This window comes from Dromaius novaehollandiae, chromosome 9 (genome assembly GCF_036370855.1).
Source record: "Dromaius novaehollandiae isolate bDroNov1 chromosome 9, bDroNov1.hap1, whole genome shotgun sequence".
Taxonomy (NCBI): Eukaryota; Metazoa; Chordata; class Aves; order Casuariiformes; family Dromaiidae; genus Dromaius; species Dromaius novaehollandiae.
In genome coordinates, this window is record NC_088106.1 from 11,365,770 (window position 1) to 11,387,050 (window position 21,281).

The 21,281-nt window shown below is 39.6% G+C and overlaps 1 protein-coding gene across 7 annotated transcripts in view; it reads right to left on the minus strand.

Moving 5' to 3' along the window:
• MCF2L2 (MCF.2 cell line derived transforming sequence-like 2) overlaps positions 1 to 21,281 on the minus strand; it is a 197,842-nt gene that overhangs the window by 95,870 nt on the left and 80,691 nt on the right. For all 7 annotated transcript variants that reach the window (XM_026094784.2, XM_064516666.1, XM_064516663.1 and 4 more), the window contains 7 exons: positions 20,062 to 20,176; positions 19,282 to 19,401; positions 17,531 to 17,722; positions 16,494 to 16,685; positions 15,910 to 16,087; positions 5,241 to 5,344; positions 1,158 to 1,246 (listed from right to left, as the gene is read on the minus strand). In XM_026094784.2, the coding sequence (XP_025950569.2) occupies positions 1,158 to 1,246; positions 5,241 to 5,344; positions 15,910 to 16,087; positions 16,494 to 16,685; positions 17,531 to 17,722; positions 19,282 to 19,401; positions 20,062 to 20,176 (990 nt within the window). The remainder of the gene's footprint in view (positions 1 to 1,157; positions 1,247 to 5,240; positions 5,345 to 15,909; positions 16,088 to 16,493; positions 16,686 to 17,530; positions 17,723 to 19,281; positions 19,402 to 20,061; positions 20,177 to 21,281) is intronic.

The following is a 21,281-nucleotide window of genomic DNA, read 5'->3' on the forward strand; positions in this document are numbered from 1 at the left end:
CTTTTATGATAGGGCTTAATCTTCCTTTCTGTGTTAACTTGAACCAAACCTTACCTGGAACAAAAGGCAAAATAGGCATTTCCAAAAAAGGAGATCAAACAACAAAAAATTCTTTACCCAGTTTCTGGTCCAATGTTGTAGGAAAAACTGCCAAATACTAGAAGCTTAATCTGCTGTTAATGTTGAACTCCCAAATTCATATACTCTGTTTAGATACACCTCTTGTGGGAGAAATGGTTGCCTACTTAAATTCTATTTCAAGTCAAACTTGGCCCACTTCAAAAACTAGCTGATGGTTTGGAGGCCAGTAATAGTATACCTTTATTGCACTGTTATTTTTTCATAGGGTATAAAAGAATGCCTATAAGAATATAATAAATTCACAGTAAGTTGATACACTATGCTAAACAGATCTGAGACATATACAAAAATGCAAACCAGTGTCAAACTTACTTTTGCAACTTCAGTTTATACCTGTGTGAACTAATGGCACAACTTGAGTATAAATTCATTATCTAAATTCTACTGAAGAAAATGGAGTCAGCTAGGGTTGCATGGTCTGGTTTGTGGGGTTTTGGGTGTGTTGTGTTTTGTAGGTTTTTTGTTCTGGTTTTATTCCTCACCTAGAAGGCACTGCAGTTCAACTAAGACTGGATTTGCTTGGTACATTTTTAATATACTAAATGACTTCAGGCATTTAGTGTTTTAAAATACATTATTCAGTATCTCTTTCCCAAAACCTTCTGGAAGGGGAGACAGCAAGATTATCACTTGCATTTCAAAAGCAGAAGCTTCTCAGCAGCGTATGGTCAAACGTGCATTTCCTGAACACAAGATTCTTTGATACTACTTGGTGAATTACATGCACAAGGCATATTCTAATGAACTTTCTAATGGCTTATTTCTCACATCATGTTAGTAATGCTTCTAACACCAAAGGTGGGTGGAGGGGGCACAAAACAAAGGGGTAAATCTTGCTTCCTGTAACTGATGGACTGTGCATAAATGCTTGGTTATAAGCATTTCAATGACTTGATTGTATGTATCTATTAATCTTAGAGTAGACTTCAAAGAAGTGGTTGAGCATGTGCTGTAAATGTAGGTGTTGCATTCTAAGGAGGACAGAAAAGGGTGCTGGCTCATGTGTGTGTCCTTACCTCCTCCTTGTTGACAGGTTCTCATCACTTTCACTCATCACCAGCACTCTGCTAGATCCGCCTTGACTAGCTTCATGCATCACTTCAATCTGAATGAAAAGCACACATTAAAAAGGTTTAATTGCTGATGCCCTTCCTGGTTGTTAATTCTTTTAAAAGAATAAAAATGGATCCTGAACAGTCAAGTAAGTCACCAGACAAGTTAAACAAAATTGACTCTTAGATGTGCAAGCTGCAACTCAAGAATAACTTTCCATTTCCTCACTCACTATTGGCCTGGGAGGCATTCTTGAATGCTTGCAATTTTTTTTTTTAACCTTTTTTCCATCATAAGTTGATAAATTCACCTTCTGTGGAGATAACTACAGACATAATGGTCTGCTCCTTAGGTCATGAAATACTGTTTCATCTTGCTGCCTCTACTTCTACCTAAAACCAACCCAAAGAATTTCTTCAGGCTTTCAAATTTGTGTGTACAGTGCAGTAGGGTAAATTCCAGGGAAAACTATCTTGTGCCTCCTAGGAATGTCTTAACTTTGTACTGGTAATAATGTTACGTAAGACACAGCATACACTTGAATGCTCAGCATCATCATACACGTGCAAGGGCTGTCTCTAGGCTGACACAGACTGAGGCTTTGTACATAATATTTTGATAAATGTTAACTTACTTCCTTCTCCATTTTGCAGAGCAAGATCATTGCAAGTGTGCTCCAGGCAAGTTTTAAGTAGGCTTCTCCTTTAGTCTGCAGCTTTAGAACCCAAGTATGACTTGGGCATACTCAAAGGCAGTCTCTTCAAATTCAATGAAACAACTCAGGTGCTGAATTTGCAGTTATTCTAAGTCAATATGTAAAGTCCAGTACAGTCTTAAAGTTTCTGAGCTCTTTCATTTTTTAAGGGCTGATTCTGAAAAAAATCAGTGGCCTGCCTGATCATGTTTCATGCAGCTAAATTATTTCATGGTTCAGTGATGGTGAAATCCATTAATGAGCTATCCTCACCCGAACTGTTATCAGAACAAATAAAACACAAGCAAATGTTCTATAGCCACAATGGGAGGGAAGGAGGGGGGAATAATTTGTGTTGCAGTTTAGAAAGTAGAGCTAAAAATGAATGAATGTATATTTTTACAAAGCCTGTACCATATTGTTGTATATACCTAATTACTTGGGAGGACTGTAACTGGTCATCTGTGTTACTGATAGGAGTAAGACAAGTTCCAAAGTCAAACTTTCCTGTGGGTTTAGACAAAGGTGAGACCAGCTGCATGTTTCTGATAATAACTAGATTTTATTCTGTGCTTATTGCTAAAGCTGTAGACTGTTTTGGTCATTTCAAAAAAAAAAATCTATTTTTTGCCTTTTCAGCTTTAGAGAAATAATGGTCAAATAGATGAGCAAGTGAAGGGTACAGTTAGCAAAAGGGTTAGGTTAAAGTAGCTTGCGCTTTTGTTCTAAATGCTTATATCAAAAAGTAAAATTAAATTATAGACTCATGCCAGATAGAGACTTGATGCATTTTTTCCTTTCAGTGCTTCAGAGTAACACTCTTCCCTCCCCTCCTGACACCCCCATCCACCCCAGAAAAAATAACCAACCCCCCAAAGCTAGTTCTGATATAAATGTGGAATATTTGTGCTAACAGGATTAAACTGTTCTAGAGTATTTAGGCCAAAGTAGTACAGCAATGTGTGGTTGTTACTGGTTCAACCACAGAGTAGGTAAGAAGAGATAATGGATTAGTGTTCTGTGAACTACCCCTTAATAATCAGAAAATCTAAAATGCTTATTTTGGGAATAACTTTAACAACAATGGATTAAACTGGAAAACAGCCACAAAATTTTTATCATAAAATGTGATCTCTGTATTGGTTATGTTCTTACATAGAGGTGAGAAACCAGGAGAGGGTTTTTGTGGCCTTTCCGTATGCCCACATGCTTTCTTACCTAGAAGAAGATTTCTGGGAGGAATATATGTTAAAAAGCCAAGGTATATTATTGGGCAGAGAAAACAGGAAAGGTTTGGGATGCGTACGAACCCAAATCAAGATGAGAAGGGAGAAGACAAATTAATTCCAGGAGATTTAGAGATTGGGCTAAATTCAAGCAAATTAATTTTTCCTTCCTTTGGTAAATGTGCAGCATCTGCAAGTCAGGCAGCAGAGGGTTCTAGTCCAGAGGGGGACAGAGAATCACACAGTTCTGTACCGTGTGTTTCAGTCGTGCAGCAGAGAGGCCTGCATTCGGCCCGCTAGCAAAAGTTGCTTTTTGAGCCCTTAGCTCTGGCAGTGAGCGTGGAATGAACAATGCTGTCTGTAGGAACATCTAAAATAAAGCCAAACAGCAAATATTCAAGAATCTGTAGTTCAAATAAAACAAAAGGAAAGGATTTGGTGCACTGATCATCATAGGCTGTGCTTCAGATATTTAAAGAATAGACTTAAAAGCACAATGACCTTTAAAATGACTATTGTCATAGTTCAGTGGTTAACAACTGCAGCTGTGGGGGCTACTGTGTCATCTCCATTCGCATGTGTAGAATCTATTTTAGGTTGGGGTATTTTCTTTCCCCAGAGACGTACTGACAAAGCCTACTCCCTTCTTCCACTTCTGCCCCAAACTGCTGAACTACGTGAAACAGGCCAGCTGCATCTGGAGTTGCATTTTTCCGAGGGGCTGCAGCGAAATGAAGATTGTACCTCTCTTCCCACACTACCCAACTTCTTTTGCTACTCTTTTCTGAATAGCAGTTGTTCATATTACTTTCTCCAACCCTGCTAGGGCCCTTTCTCATTCTTTTCTTTCTCAAAATATACCTTCAATAGCACTTTTTGGTATTCTAATAATATGTTACCCTAAAGAGCTAATAGTACAAATGGTAAGACAACAGTAAGGGAATACAGGATAAAAGTACATCAAAGGGATGTTATTTAAAAGGCTGTGAGTGGCACTGCAGATGTTCTGATTTTTGTCCTGTCTTTGGTAAACTTGAAACTAAAGTAGATGTTGGCAAAGTTATGAAACACATCTATAGCACAGAAACATTCGGAATACAACCTCAGTGATATTCTTGCTACCTTTTTGCAAAAGTATATTTACATGGTCTGAAAACAAACATTTTAAATAAGTACAAATGAGGTGTTACCTGAATTTGACAGAAAAAATGTGTGGTCACTGTTTGAAAGTGGCTATTTCAGCTAGCTTGGGCAAGTGAAAGGTTTCAGGATGCAGCTGCACTTTGTCTTAGTTACAAGAATTACAAATGAATGAAGTCCTGGATCCTTCAGTTTCCAGTTTTAAAATACACAAGGAGGGCTAAAAGACTGTTTTGCTACATTGTCCTCACTGTCAGCAACTCAGGCAGCAGGCTCTGCTGTAAGGGCAGGGCTCCTGAATGCCCTCGGGGCTGCGGTAGGGGGTGGATGGAGGGAGGAATGAGGATGGCTAAAAAGGCCTGAACAGGAATTTGCCGCAGAAACAATAGTATACAACAAATCTCATCATGGAGACTTACAAGCAAAGTGCATTTCCCTAAACCTTTTTTTTGCCCGTGCAGCAAATAGGTAGCAGTGGGATTTTTGTTCTTGGGGTTGTTTGCTGGTTTGTTTTTAAGCGTTAAATGAGCAGCCTTTCTTCCTTTGGGTAGAAATTGTCCTTGAAGAAATGCTTAAAAAAGGAAAAAATGTATAACTTTGTAAAATCCTGAACATAACACAACTTATGAGGAGCTGGAAAATTATTCACATTTTGGGAACAAAATAATTCATGTTATGAGGAAGGAGGAACACTCTGGATCCACTTTAATGTATTATAGTTGGGCATTCTCTCCACATTTCCCCTTTCATCCTTTGCAAGTGATTTCTACTTTGGTGCAACTTGTTTTTCCACATATGTGAACATAAATCTTCTAACAATATTGTCTGAATAACTTTCAGACTGTAATGTGAAGTGTGAAAAACACTTTGCAGAGATTAACTAGGAAGTTATTTTTAATTATATAAGTATAAATATGTAAACCTAAAATTAACTGTTTCGCTTTCTCTTGCAATACAGCATGACCCCAAACGAAAGATATTCCTACCTTAATTCCACCTTTAGTCTTCTTAACGCTTTTCTTTTTTGATAACTCTACCTCAGAGATGGACTTTGGAGGGCAGGAAATTTCTGTGGACCTCCTATTGGTAGCTAAAGGAATCAAAAAAAAGAGAGTAACATTAGAAAACCTGGGCTAAAAGGTTGAAGTCCTAGTTCCTAGTGAATGCAATAAGACAAGTTCCTGTCACATCAGTGGTAACTAAACTGGCTCAGTAAAGTGAATTGCAGCTGGAGTGGCAAGAGACCAACTGGCCCCGTGGGACCGGCTAAGTGGTCAGTGCTGTGCGCTGTTTCGCATTAGCATGTACAGCTCTAAACCCGCTACGGTTTGACTTCCTCCGTGGCAACCATTTGTACCGTAGCACAGGTAAATTTTAGCCAACTGTAACAACAGTTGGGCAGTTTTCACTGGGACAGTTTTTATGCTCATGCATTGTTGTTACTTGTGTCATTCCCCCCCCCCCCCAAAAAAAAAAAGGATTTTTTTTTTTGTTCTTGTTTGGTTTTGTATCTTGTTTGATAAAGTCAGATTATAAGGAATTGTTCCTTGTAAGGTTTCATCATATGAACAAGTCTCAAAAGAGTAATTGTGCGGGTGTTCAACAAGTCACTGTGACCATTTATGTAATGACAGTGAATCCCAGGAAATGATTTCTGAATACCCTTCTCCAGGATTGTTTGGCCTCACAGGCTCTGAAAACAACAGCTGACAACAACTTCACCAATGCTGCTAGAAAATCATCAGCAAGAACTTAGCCGTTTGAGACTGCCATCCAAAGAAAAGTGTTAGGATGAACTGTGAGAAGGAGAATCACTTATTTGGCTCGAGTAGAAAATTATTTCTCTGTTATGTTTTGCATCTTTATTTGTTTTAAATTGGTAATGAGCTCACGCTGTGCATGTTATATGAGGCAAGTAGTGCTCTCCCTTTTTCTTAGTTGCTGAATTGATAAAGGCAAGCATGCAAGTCCTAGTAAAAAGAAATATGGACACCAGATGAATGGATTAAAGCAGGTCTGCGTCAGGCAGCAAAGAACAATCTTGTTCCAGTCCTGTGATTCAGTCCCTTTCGGTTTCATTCTAGGAAAACTTTCTAATAGAAGCAGAACTTTCCTAAAAATAAAAGCTGGTGTTTTCTGACACATCAGCTAACCTCCTGTTCAAGATAGTTTCACCAAAGTTAGTAAAACACTGAGATGTGGAGAACCATGGTGGTCACTGATAACTCTCTTGTCTCGGGGAGAAGCTGGGGGATGCAATACAAGATGCATACTTCTTTGAATGGGAAAGACACAGATAGTATCAAAAGATTCATATAGGAGTGTACTAAAAACTTTTTAAATAAATACACTGATAGATTTTAGAATGACCCTGTTACTAAATTTTCCTGTTTCTGTATTAAAAAAAAAAGCACAGAAACCCCCCAAACTGTATGCAGTTAGAAGGATATAACATACCAGCTTCACTGACAATAACAACAGAAGCTGACACTTTTTCTACCCTTAGAAATGTCTTTTCAACTGCCTTACTATACAGTTAGGGAGAGAATTAAGATAGCTTCTCTCCAACTTTTTCCTGAGTCTTCCTGTTTTTATCCCATGCTGAATCACACGAGGACTTGGCAACGTCCACTTCATGCCTGTCATCTCCTCACAATGACTCCATTTTACAAAGCTTCTGCAATGAAACAGCAAAGTCTGGCAGCCACCAGTGGCTGTAAGCAAAAAGTAGAAGATGCTTATGGTTCCCAGGACTCAGCTGAAATGCAGATGTCGATGCTATTTGGTTCTCCCATCACTCTTCATTAGGATATACAGCAGGGGGTTTGTTTTGGTTGTGAGCACTGCTTTCAACAGATGCCTTTTACCAATCCCAGAGAAAGCTTTTCATGAAGTGATTGTTCTCTCTCAAAGATACTGTTATTTTACCCCCAAAATGGTGTACTGACGTTTTGAAACCAAGGAAAAGAAAGACAGGATGCAACAAATATAAGCTATTTGTCCTTTTTGTCACGGTTCTTCATAAGTTTTGAATCTACTGGGAAGATGATTTCTGCCTTTAGTAAACCCAGCATATCAGTCTTCATGAACTATTTGATATATTTTCAAACAGGCCCTTTTATGTTTTTTCCAATGACTCCTCAAGTAAAGTGCCTATAGGCATCAGCAAAATCACTATTTTCCGTATTAATGCATCCTGATGATTCTATTTAGCCTTAAAGTCTCATCTACCAAGATCCTGACAAGACACAGGCTGTGATCACACCTATCACACTGAGCAATATTATCTCATGATACTTCTCCTAGCTATATCCTATCTATATCTTGAAAAATCAAAATGTCAAGAAAAAACCCCCAAGACTTTATCACAAAAATCCTAATTTGATTAAAAAAACCTAAGGCATTATTTCATACACTTCTGCCCAAACCTACCGAGTTTCTAATCAGTCATTTTTTTCGCTAGAATTCCTGAATAGCCCAGAAATGCTGCCAATATCCAGTTACCCTGCGTAAATCCAGGTTCAGTCAATTAGATTGTTCTGCAAAGCCAACTCCAAAGTCTCATGTGTGTTGAATGTGTGTTATTAAAAGGAACAGAGGCAGAGGAAATAATTTTAGGAAACATGAGAAGTTTTGCTTAGAACAGCATAGTCAGCAATATCAAGTTTTTTTGACCTATTCATTAGTCAGAAAGCTTTCTCGCTCGAAGGGATGGTTGATACAGGTATGAAAATTCTGGCTAAAAGCAGTCAACAGAAAATGAGGAAATCACTTATGACTTTGACGTCTGGCCCATGACTTAAAAATCTCAAACAGCTCCAGCTGATCTAAGGAAAGAGCGCATGTTTTAAGTGAAAGATGATGCATTCACATAAAGCCTAACTGCAGACGCTCCTTGAGCCAGCAAATTACGCAGGTCAATTTTCTAGCTTAGTCTTGGCTTCATCAGTATGATGTATTCCAGAAGGAAGGAGGCAGATGCAAGATAAGGACAAAATCAAATCCAACTGCCTACATTTCAGGGGGGAAGCTGGTTCAGACTGACACAGCAAACTTGTTCCCACCAATATGACCCCAAAATGAATTCAAAACAGGAAGCGGTTCTGTTGTGCTCCAGAACACGCTCGAGTCATTGACAGGCCCATATCCAGAGCCCGCTGCATGTCACTGTATGTAAGGAGTTCCTGGAGTCCTTTAGGAAGAAACAGCTGTAATACCTGCCAATTATCACTACAGTAATTACTGTGGAACTGGAAATACTTTAAAAGGGAAATTTCAAGTATCCAGTAAAATTGACAGTTTCAAGGTTGTTACTGTACTGTACAGCTGAGAAAGCTGTAATGAAAGTGTTTCACTGCCTGTCATTTAGGAAAATGTAACAACTGAAAACATCTGCTGAAAGAACAAAGACACAGGCTGCAAAACTATCTGTAAGGTCAGCACGGACTCAGGACCGTTTTCATCCTAGTTTTACAGCACACACCCCCTGGATAACACGTATTAAAGATTTCATTTCAAACTGGATAATATTTTTAATTGCTCAGTGCTGCTTGTAAAGCAAAGACTGTTAAAGGAGATTGTATGTAGAAGTAGACTTTTTATTGCAAGGATAATTATAGCAAAGCACGGTTCGGGTTTATCGCTTGCATTTACCTGGAGCACCACTTTGCTTCTTCAGTATGGCTTTAATATTGCTTTTCTAGATTTCTATGAATAAGCTGCACAATAAAGACAACATTACTGTTTTATTATCCAGCCCACAGCAAGTGGCAATATGGGCTGTGCTGTCCCTAAAGCTGCTAGGAAAGGAAAAATACTCGTGCTTGGAGTTGGTTTGCAGTCTCTCCAGCCCTTCGGGGCAAAAATAAATTTGGTGAGGAAAACTTGCTGTGCTGCTTGTGGGGAAAGGCTTTGCTTCCACCCATTTCCCCAGCCTTCTCCTGGGAGGCAGGGGCAGGCACGATATCTCCGCAGTTCACTTCTCACAGGACTACCTGACACAGAGGTGAGGTGCAAGCAGAACTGTGTGTAGTGAGAGCAGTTTCTGAGTGCTCAGTGACAGCTGGATTAGTCCATCTGGGTGACCGGACTCAAATTTGCTCCTCCTGGAGCAAATGTAACTCATCAGCTAGCAAAAGACATGGACTCTGTAGTCAAGGATTATGACACACACTCTGTGCTTGCAAAGATCAATATTCAAAGCCCCCCTCAAATAAGTACAAGGCTTTGCATCTAGGGCTTGTGTGACTTCCCCAGCCACGTGCCTCCCCATCTGTTCTCTTTGGGGGAATTTGTACATGCTCAGTAATCACCTACAGCAGAATCAAACTCCTTTGGCAAGAACAGGCATGGAAAGGACTAGTCTGCTAAACTGTTTATTGGGGCTTGCAGTTCATGCTGTCCCACAGGATCATGGGTTTGAAGATAATTAATGACTTAACAGTGGCTTTGAGTGCCGGTGATGACAAAACAGCATGCTTGGGCAGCTGGAGAAACACCAGAGCATCTAAGGTTCATCATCTAACGACTTAACTCTTTTCCATTCTTAGGCACAGTAGTCTATACTTCTGTGCTCTAGCAAAACTGCTATCAAGCCCCATGAAAATCTGCCCATATAAGAAGTGGAGAGTGAGGCCCCCCAAACACAGAATATTCTCCTGTGAGGAGACAGACTGCTTGGTTTCCTCAGACTTGGCCAAATAACGATAGCAGCCCTACAACCACAAAATTAAAAGCATCTTTTCATTTTCTCTACTTCTTTTATAGAAGTATCTTGAGCTATAGAAACTGGTGGTTTCCCAAGAACCATTAATGGAAATCACATTCACAACCTTTTCTGAGTCAGCTAATCTCTCTACTGCTTCACTTCCCCTGCACACATCCCCCAACTCTTGCAAGATATTCTTTTATCCTCTATCCAGATGTTGCTGGTTAGCAAGTGTTATGCATTAGTGACTGTGAGGAATGCTGGAATGGATCCAATGAGCAGTCAGATACATTTAAGTGAGATGGAACCAGTTTAGGTTTTATTATTTAATGGACTGAAAAGGCTCCAGCTGTGTTCCCCCACATGAAGTTCATGCTCCAGGCTGGCCTTCCAACATGCCTGTAGCATGAGTCATGGGTTTTATGTGTGCTTTATGCTGCTAAACATGTTACTTGCTTAACGAGCTCACAGAAATTTTGACTTCTCTGCTCCTGCATTTCACGTTTATGCTGCACGCAAAGAAATTCCCAGGTGAACACTTAGAGACAGGAGATGCCAAAAGTGCTACATGTGCAACCCTAATTTTGCCCCTTTCCTCCTGCTAAGGCATCTTGATAAAACCATTGACATGCACACATACTATTTTCTCTCCTCCTCCCTAAGGATCCCTGCTTGATTCAGTGCATGCAATCAGAAATGCTTACTTTATGAGCAGCTATTCACTATTTTGATTTATCTGTATTTCTCACTTGGGGCCCAGAGCCTTACTATCTATATGCTATTCCAAGCCCTGATCTGAAAATAATTGGCTTTTTCTCTTGCTTATTACAATTCAAGAACTGCACAAACATTCACTGAGCTGTTTTCACAATACTCGGAGCTAACAGGCTGTTATCCCTCCTGAGATCTCCACATTTCTCAGATAAAATCAAAAGAGAAACCACTACTTTGGAAGACCAATTTGACATTTTTAGAACTGAATTTTCAGAGTACTGAACAGTATGTGCCACTTCGTGTGTTCAAGAGCACATGCCTGACAATTCTGACTTCACAGCCTTTCACTGTCCTTTTGATGTAGATTTTTATCTTGTTGTACAAGTTATTAAAAACAAAACTCCCAAAATTGCACTAAGTTGAATCACGTTAACACCCACATAAGAGGGTTGGAACCTCTACACCTCCTGTGCCAGCTTCTCTTTGCCATGCAGCAGGGGCAAAAGCAGCAAAAGTAAATAGTCACAGCCTCAGGGGTGACTCCAGGACAGCTGAAGCCCCTCTGAGCTGGGGCTGGTACCGTTCTCCCTTTCCTCCCATCTTCTGGCCACGCACTTTTGTCTCTTTTTTGTCAGCACTGCTGTTCATGCAACTGGATGACGAGGCTGTTCAGGGAGCTGAACTAGCCAAAGCCTAACCAGCCAAAACAAAAAAAACACCCACAGTGAGAGTCTTGAGTTCCCTCCTTTGTTCCCACTAGTTATACAACCGTAAGTTTTGATGCAAGGACAAGTCAGAAACACACTGCCGTGTTGGGCAAAGAGAAGAGGGGAGAAAAGGAGCCTGTGACTGCCCTGCATTAAGAAGGCTAAAGCTGCTGCAGGATCCTACTCTAAGGAAACAAGCAGTGCCGCAGGATAAGAAACACTTTGCCTGTGGTTTCCATACATCTTCACTGACAACAAAGGAAAAAAGACTACAGGAGCCAAAGTATAGCAAGTTCACACACAACATATGTGCATGAACTGAGATTTTTTTCCAGGCTTTTCTAGTTCTGCTATATCTGGGCACTTTAAAAAGTGACAAAACCATTTCGTGCTGCTCTTGCCACAAAAGTAACTAAAACAAAAAGATTTTCCTAGCCTTGTTCACTGAGATGGCTGAACCACGTCTTGCCAAAGTTTTCCAGGAAAATGTCAGGTTTAATCAGAAACCCTTTGGGAAAGTTTCATTCCAAAGAGTTGAAGTCTGGCAGAATTACAAACAAATGAAAATAGAGAAATGCTAATTACAGTCAGCACTAAGAGCTTATATTATCCTTTATGGCTCCGTGGATTATCTCAGTGTGCTTGACAACCTATAGCCAATACTAGCCTGCATGGATTGGCTCTGTGGGCCTATGCCAATTCATTCCAGCTGAGGAGCTTTGTACAGAAATGCAGCTCACAAACATGTAGCCAAATCATCAGAAGTGAACTTGAGTGAAGAAATTTTCTCATCCGATGCCATCTCTCTCCCCCCAACACATACAGGGACAAGTTTTGCTGTGAGTTGTATTCATGCAGCTTCCACTGGGAGTAAACAAAGTTCTTGAAGTAAGGCGTCATATATCCTACTTAAAGATTTTCAAAACATTTGTTACCAAAGCATCAGCAGAGGTTTTTCTGCCTTTTCTGGGCTGATCTGTGAATGATATTTAAGCAGATTCCCACAGATAAAACTCCCACCAAGTCCAATTCATCATCCTCAAATCAATGGGGATCATGGTAATTCCAGTACTAGTTTTACAATGCTGAACAGGCCTCTCCCTGTGGAATTCACAAATTCATTTGGGAAATAAAAAGCTTCAAGCAAAAATGAGATGATTTTAAAGTTTTGCCTCAGAATTCCCAGTTCCACAGAAAAGTACTGACAGGGCAGCTCTGAGCTGCCTTTCTGTGGATGTTCACTAGAGTAAGACTCTGCCAAGAGGCACCATGAAATATAAGGGCATAGTCCTAAGAAACTGATGATCATAATCATTTCCTCTGGTAGAAATCTGCCTCATACATAGTATCAGCTCTGTATTTGTGCACCCATGTATATGTACATGTAAATAAGTGTCTCATATTTACACTAATGAAAGGTTTCATGCTTGAGCTTTCACACCTTTTAAGATCTTTCCATTAGCATCTTGAATTGGATGGAATTTTCCCTGCCATTCCTTGTTAGGGAAATGGACAGTTAACAAGTTAAAACAAAACAAAAAAAACCCCAACAAAATGAAACTAAACAAAATTCATTCTGGAGTGAATGTAACTTTTCTCCTTTCACAGACAACTGCTACAGTGCTGCCCTGATATTGTTAAATATGCTGTCTGGGCAAGAGCCTCTCTTTCTGGACGCCCAGTTCTGTTGACCAAATTTTATTGCCTTTGCCTGCCTCCTTGTTTACGCAGCCTAGGAACATGGTCATTTCCTGTTGCCATATTCTATTTTATAAGATTTTAGAAATATTCAGGTGTGTCCTGGGTCACAAATAATAATGAATTAAAAAATCTATTCAAAGAAGGTACTCTTAGCCTCTTTTTAAGATTGTGCTCAGTAAATTCTCCCCATATATAAACTCTGATTCTACATTGTGATCTAGGCAGTGGGATTTCTGGGCTCATACAGAACTCCTTTTTACTATCTCAGGACTCAGAGGAGATAGCTACACTTCTTGCTCACATAAAACAGATGTGCATTGTTACACCATATAACACAAAATACATCTTTGGAGAAAATTAATGGACTACCAAATGTAAATTATTCTCAGAGAGCTTAAAAGAGAGGAATGGATAAATGTGAGCCTAGCTGTGTTGATCCTCTGAATGTGAAGAGAGGGCACGGAGGGTAGCTTCAAGAAAAACAGAATTTCACAGCCTCATTTTCAAGGCTTAGAATAGGACTCAGTGTCCCTGTTTCTATTCTCAGCCATATTTCAGACTCAGACTGTGAAACCTCTTTCACAAATCACTTGCTCTATCTGTGCTTCAGCTTCCTTTCTGCAAAAGACAGGTCATAACACTTCCCAGAGATACTGCAGTACTGGCAAAGTGCTTTGGCATTTTGAGGGGAAGGGCACTCAAGAAATTCAAAGAATGACTCTCTGCAGCAGACAGTTGGGAAAGACTCAAAGGATGCCATTACATACTGTATGTAAATATATAGGTACTGCTCATGGCCGTTAAACTAACTGGTTTTAAGCCCCAGGATAAGCTGGAGAAAGTTGGGGACTACTGTCTCTTTGTACAGCGGTACTCTGGGTCAATCATCTTCAAGCACAAAGAATCTGAATGAGATAGTCTAGTCTACTAATGAATGTCTAAGCAGGACTTGTGTGTGTTTTGTATATTCTCAGAGAACAGGTAGAATAACATTTAAATACATTTCATCTGCCTATTAATTTGCAACAGGACATCAGAGGCTGGGTAATCTTTATCACACGGTCATCCCATATTGTGCTGCATATCACTGAACTGCAATGCCATTCAGAGCAATGTAGCATCTCATGGTTTTCTGTAAAAGAACTGATAGCATGGGATGGATGGTACAATACAGTATAGACTGTATGAACAAGAATCAAAGCTTAAAGCATTGTCATTTATATACTATTAACTATTTTTGAAGGTTCTATCTATACCAAAAGCTTAATTAAAAAAAATCTACAGGTGCTCTAAAGTGACAAGAAAGAAGTTCAAGAAACAAACACAGAGATTGCATGCATAACCAGAAACACCAGACTCGCTTTTAGCCTGAAGGTGCAGTTTCACAATTGCTGAAAGGCACTCTAAAAGCATACTACCACTTACAGAGACTAGTTCTGACCTGCTGACCCCATAACCCCATTTTTCTGCAACTTTCTTTGCTTCAGCACTAGTAACCATGCAGTGAGCAACTTGGCCAACTTGATCAGCTTTGAAATTAGTGCTGCTTTGAGCAGGTGGTTGTGTTAGATGATCTTCAGAGCTCCCTAAATTTTTCTAGCTCGCACAATGAAAAAACTACCTACTACTTTTTTGCAGTCAGTTCATTGAATTTTCAAAGTGAATCAAAAAATCACACAGCTACTTGACTGCTAATGACAGTGGTAAAGAGAAACATGGCTGGAGGATGTGGGCAGCCAAGCAGGACTTCTTCAAAAGCATTGTGGTCTCAGCTTGCCTTAAGCCAATAGTGAAACCACACTTTGAGGCAGCAACTGTATTTTAAGAACACGGCTAGCATGGATACATTTTGGGGGAAAAGTACAGATACTGTGAAGCTGGCAAGAGAACTGGAAACAAGATGATCTTCCTTGGCCAGAAAGGATGAGACTTGGGGAGTGGAGGGGCAACAGGGACATTTGTATGAGCATGTGATAATATCTCTAGAAAGCAAAATGGTCAGGTTACTGGCTTGCCTAATTTTCCTGATGAGAAAGCAAAGCTTACTGCATGCTCCTCATGCAAATCAGTTCATTCTTTCAAGGCTTTTTGATAAAGGTTCCCCTTTTAAAAAGCCCTATTGTTCCATTTTTAAAATTCTTTTAACCATTTTTGCTGAAAAGGGACAACCACTTCCTGGAACTGCAGGCTGGCCTCCAAGATGCACTGTTTCAAACTAGCTTCACCCAGAAGCTACAGAAAATGGCTATTTTGGTTAAAGGCACACGATAACCTCAAATCTGAAACTTTCTGTAAATTCCTAACAGACAATGTTCAACTTTTATAGTTAATAGAGGACAACACCAGATGATGAATAAGTATTTTCTTAGGAGGAAAAAGAAAAGAACAGAAAATCACGCAGATGAGTCAGTGTCACTAATGATACCTTACTCTTTGCATTATCTGATTGATACTGACGTTACTGTGACCTCTTAAAGCCAAATATTCACATTGCAGTACAGGCAGTGTAAAAGCTGCTTACTTTATATACTTGCCTGTGACTAACCTGTTACTGGTTTTCCAGGAAGAATTAGTAATGTAAGATATATTAAGAAACAGTATAGAAATGCACTCAGTAGACTGGACCTAGGAAGAGGAGCCTGAAATGTTTTTGATTCACCTTTGTATGCTTGCAGCAATAGGTATTTCACATTCATTTTTAACGGCATGGCCTACAAGGCTGACACTGAACATCAAATGCAAGTTTTCATTCTGATGACAAAAATTAAGCATGACCATGAGGACAAAACACGGGTGTGCATTTGAAAGCAGCTGTCCATGGCGTACCTACTCCGGCTGGTCTAGTGGTCTTTGGTGATCCTCGCTTTGGGGAAGATTCAGGATGTGGGGCAACAGGTTGCACTGGCCGAGTCTGTTTGGCTGCCAGCTTCTTCAAACTCACTTGCCTCTTGTCAAACATTTCTTGTACATCTTCCAGTTTCTGTAGTATTCTTTGGGCATTGGCCTAGGTACAGAAAAGGCAAAGAGCAGATGGCTGCCAGGGCTAGATTAAGAAAGGATAGGACTTTTGCCCCCCACACTCACACAAGGTGTATTACAGCTGAAGACCATGCTGTGCTGTAGTTTAGTGTAACACAACTCATGCGGTCTTCATAGACCTCACTTTCACTGTGTGAAATGGTGTCTCATACAGTCTTTGTAGCACTATCCTGAAGATGTGTGTTCTGGGACTACTCACATGTGTAAAAGCTATTGTCCCCACTGCTTAGTTCAGTGCCCTATAATGCTCCACTGTGGGGAAAGAGGTATATTTGAGCAGACTCAAATACAAAAACCAGCACTCTCTCAAGTACAAGTCAATTGCTATTTTGAAATTCTAACAGAGCGCATACACATCTGAGGGGTTTTACCTTTATTTCTGGCGTGAGGATCATGTCAAACTGATTGTAGAACTCCTTAGGGTTAGACAACTGGTGCTCCTTAGCTGTCATCAGGAACTTCTCAATTTCAACGAGTGCAGTTTCAGCTCCCTCTTGTGACTGGCATTTGTCCACAGCTTGGGAAGCTAAGAGGTAGATTCCAGCTTCACACCACTGGCTCGCCTTTAAAGAAAAATGGGGCAACAAGGTCTTCATCATCTGATGATGAGCCCACCTGACAGTCCATGTTGGGAAATGTTGCGTCTACCTTATGAAATATTAATTTGCCATTATGTGTATAACACTAAAGGGAATGAATGTTACTTCATAGCACTCAATAGCTCCTGGCCACAACTCACACCACCTAATGACGTAGAACAACAGCAAGTCAAATTCAGTCTCAGGACTCAGGAAAGACAGCCCAGTAACATGTAAAATAATAATATTGAACAAGAGGAGTGTTACTGTGGTTGCTGCAAATCAAACCTTTCAGCTGTATTACCTCATTTCAGTGCCACAAATTGACATTGAACGTCACATTTCAAAGTCACGCAATTATCCAAAAATCAAAATGGATATTTGAACTGAATCAGAACTCCCCAAAACTTCTTAGGCCTATAAAACTTAGTTAAAAATAATTGAAAGCTTTTCTCAGAAATTTTCTGGTAATTCCTGTTTCAGATTAGGCTGCAATAGTATACAGACCCTCAGCATTTTAGCTTTCTATTCTAGTCAGATCACAGAAAGTGAAAACAACTGAACAAACAGTAAACTCTTTTTTTAAGCTCCTGAATGTTTGGTTCTTGTTTCAAGTTTAGGTGTAGCTCAGTTCCTACTTAGTTTTACATCCCACTTTTCATCATTTTAGGACCATATTTATGGGAAGCTACTGCTCCTTTTTATAGTAGCAGTTTCTGAATGAAATGGAGAAAAAAAGGAGTAAACCCTATTTCCTTTCATCCAAATTACCTGTGCATTCATTTTCAGTAGAACCTTACCAGGGCAGTTCACTGAGAAGGTTCACTCACCTTATCTAACTGCTTATGCAGTTCAAGAGACTTCCCCAGAATATCATACTTTTTCTTGGTTTCATTGGTAAAGTCATCACAAATACGCCTGAGTTCAACGCACTTTGGTCTAATGGAGTCAACTGCATAATGGTTGTTTTGGATGAGTTGTTCTCCATGGAGAGCTAGAGACTGGGCCTTCTCCAAAGGTTGCTGTGAAATTAATGAGAAACAATTGAAAGTTAGATCTTAAAGTGACATACCTAATAACAAGAATCTGCCTTTGCAAACCCTGGTGTAGCCTAGAGCTAAAGATGTGGAATATTCATCTAGCTGATGTGTCTTACTTTAAACTTGCACTGAAGACCAGTTTCATTGTCAGTGTTATTTCTTTCTATTGTTTTAGAGATTTCTTCCTGCCCTATTCATGCCGTAATGGAGCTTGTATCCACACCAAAAAATGTTCCACTGTGTGCTTAACACAAAGTCAGGAACAAGTAGAGTAGCACAAGATGGAGAATGAAACAAAGTGTAGTCCTATGACCAAGCATATGATCTCAAGCTGAGTGGGTTGGCTTGTACCTGGAGAGAGATGGATTATATATTCTCACAGGAGCTGGTCATCACATCTTCACAGAGGGGCAGAAAATAACAGGTAAGGCATGGCAAATTTTTAAACCACATCGCAGCTGTTAAGGAGTTTTCTTGGCTTTTCCAGGGCAAAGTCAAACAAAGTGAGTTTAAACCGCTTGTGTCACTCAAACATCTGCTCTTCTCAGCTATTAAATATCAACTCCTTGCTGGACCCTTGTAACCACAGAAGAACTTTCTCCATTTCATGGAAAGCGAAACATGAGTTTAAACTATCTCAGCTATTGTATTGAATAAATCTTGGTCGAAAAATCACCTAACCATGGAGCAGTTACTTTTCTAAACTGGGGAGCATATGTCTTCTGCTTTTTCACAGTGGGGACATGCATATATTTCTTTTTCTGCAAAGTTCCGAATAACCCAAAATACTATTATTTTTTACCTGCAAATTGTCAGATTTCTAATGCTTTAGTTTATTCTTTTTATTTTCCAAGATACATTTTGGAAATTTCTCCAGATTTTAGTGACTGAGTATAATTCACAAGCTAAGTCACACTGAGATGTAATTAGAGGTGTCTAGCAAGCATAGAATGGAAGGAAAATGCAAGTTACTCTAACTTACATTCAGGACTTCTACAGAAGAGCTGGACAAAGATCACAGTAATTCTGAATCTTAATTCTCTGCTTAAAAAAGATCAGTGGCTTTTTCATTTGTTCATGTGCACCCTCCTTTGATTCAACTTACCCATTTGTTCAATGCTTTCTAATAACACTAAATGGGATGCATATTACAGCTGACCAAATAATGGAATTACAAAGTCCAAATGTCTGGAAAAGAAAAGTGTTTATGGGAAGCCATGTGTGTTCCTGAAACTGCTACAATGAGTTTGAATACAATGGTCTTAAAAGATAACTGGCCAAGAGAATCTGACAAATTTAGCTTATTCCAGGCTTTTAAAATTCCAAGGGTGAACGCAACGTTTCTGGGTTTGAATTGCAGATTTTTCATCTGGCTTCTACCTCGCCAGGTAATAAACAACCTTAGCTTCTGGAAACTAGGATCCCAGTTTTGCAATTTGAAATCGTGACCCATGAGAAGACAGTGTGATGTAAGGACACTGACAGAGAAGGGTCTAGAAGAACAAATCTATAGCAGTAGCAATATGATACTGAGTGCAGACCTGTCCTTTCTCTTCCAGTTGTTTCTGTTCCTTTAAGAAGTGCTCCACTCGAGTCACGCTGTCTCCAATGTCAGCAAAACTTGCTTGTGCTTCCATGAGATTATCCAATGCCAGTTTTACCTAACAGAGAAATAAAAGAAATAAAAACAAAAAAACCACAAACCTTCACAAGACACCTGTAAAATTATAGCAAATGTATGGCTTCTAAATATTTGCCTACATCTTTTAGGAGAGTCTATGTCTCAATTTCAGTCTATCAGCTCCTTTCAGGATGCAAAAGCCAAGGAATAAAGTAATAACCAACTATTCTTCAAAGAGCTGCTCCGCTTCTTGTTCGTTATTTATTTAGGCCAACTCAGATTTAAAGATCTGTGACTCTGCATTCTGTATTACTCCAGAATCTGTATTACTTCATCCTCTGGGCTGACAATTCGGCTTACTGAATTGAATTTCATAGACTTTGGTAGGATTGAGCATTTACCATCACAGAAGATGTGATACATGGTAACACATCACACACAAACACACAATGATTTATCAAGAAGTTGGTGTTTCCCATTTTGACCTAGCAGGCTAGCACCTTCCTCACTGTGCCTTATTGAAATGTTGTAAGATATCTGATAGGTGTCAAACATTTCATTTTTGAGTATGCTTTTCCTACTTCATAACAAGCAGCTTCTCTCCCAACCTCTTTTCTGGATTGCCAGTATACTCTAACTATGGCTTAAAGTTTGAACTTATTTACCAGAAAAAGCTAAATATAATGAACAAATGATATACCTCTCTAAAATCATGTTCAAAGTGCCGAAGCTGCAGGCATTGTTCTAATTTTAGATGATGCTTGGTCCAAAATTGATCAAAAGCCTTTTCTGTTTCATCCAACTGAGCCAACAACCTGTTTAAAAAAAAAAAAAAAAAAGTGAAAAGCACTTATCTCCTATAGTTCCTTTCTGTTAAGATACTCAAGCTAGTTACAGAGTGCAGAGTAGGGAGATGGTGGGGAGCCTACAGCTATGTAAGTAGCAGAACAAGGTTTGCATGTCAACTCTCCCTTAAGCAAAAGTAGAGTGACATTTGCAGTGGGACAGGGAGGAATGTGACTGATAAGTGACGACCACATGGATCCACAGTGGCAGCTGCAGTTCTGCCTCTTGACCTGCAACAGGAATGCAGTGCTGATCCATGTACTGGCAGCCCAGTGTGGCTCTCCCCCCAGCTTCCACCTAATTTTTCAAAGATAATTCACCCCAGGTTGATACAGATCGAATATGGTGCAATAATTAATTTAAGGGATGATTAAAGCAGAACTCTACAATTTATTGTTCATTTTCTTTGGCTACCAGAAATAGGCAATGACTGAATCATTTTTCCCAATCCACCTACCCTCAAAACAAAAGTAGAGGCTCATAATGCTTGCTATTGACACTGTTTCACTTTGTGTAAATTATTAAGCTTTTTTCTTGGAAAAGAAATAAGAGAGGAAACACCTTGACGCTAAAGTAAGCATCTGACACACCAGACTAGTGAGTCATCCTCATGCAGTCTCTTAATGATGAGTTAAGTATTCTGCAAAGTAGAACAGTTCCAAGAGAAAATTGTGGGCAAGCAGGAGACTGGACCTGGTCTCCTATAGGCCAAGTGAGTGTTGGAATCACCAAATTATCGGGGGTCAACACCACTACCTCCCTCCTATTCCTCTTAAAAACATAGCAGTGTTTTCAACTGATCTCTGAAAAATGTGTTTTTAATCAAAGCTTGTTGGTGAATTCAAGATGAATTCACAAATTCCTTTGGGATGACTAATTTAAGGTTTTAAAGTATTCAGTGAAAAGCAGCAGCTCAGCTTTGCTTTTGGCAGTTTTGTTCCCACTGAACTCAGACAATCTGAAACACTAACATGACATTTCTCTTTCTACTGCATCACAGGGCAGAGAGAAACTTCTACACAGCAACTAAAAGCTTTATGGTAATAACTAGGACTGTAGGAAGGAACAGGGATT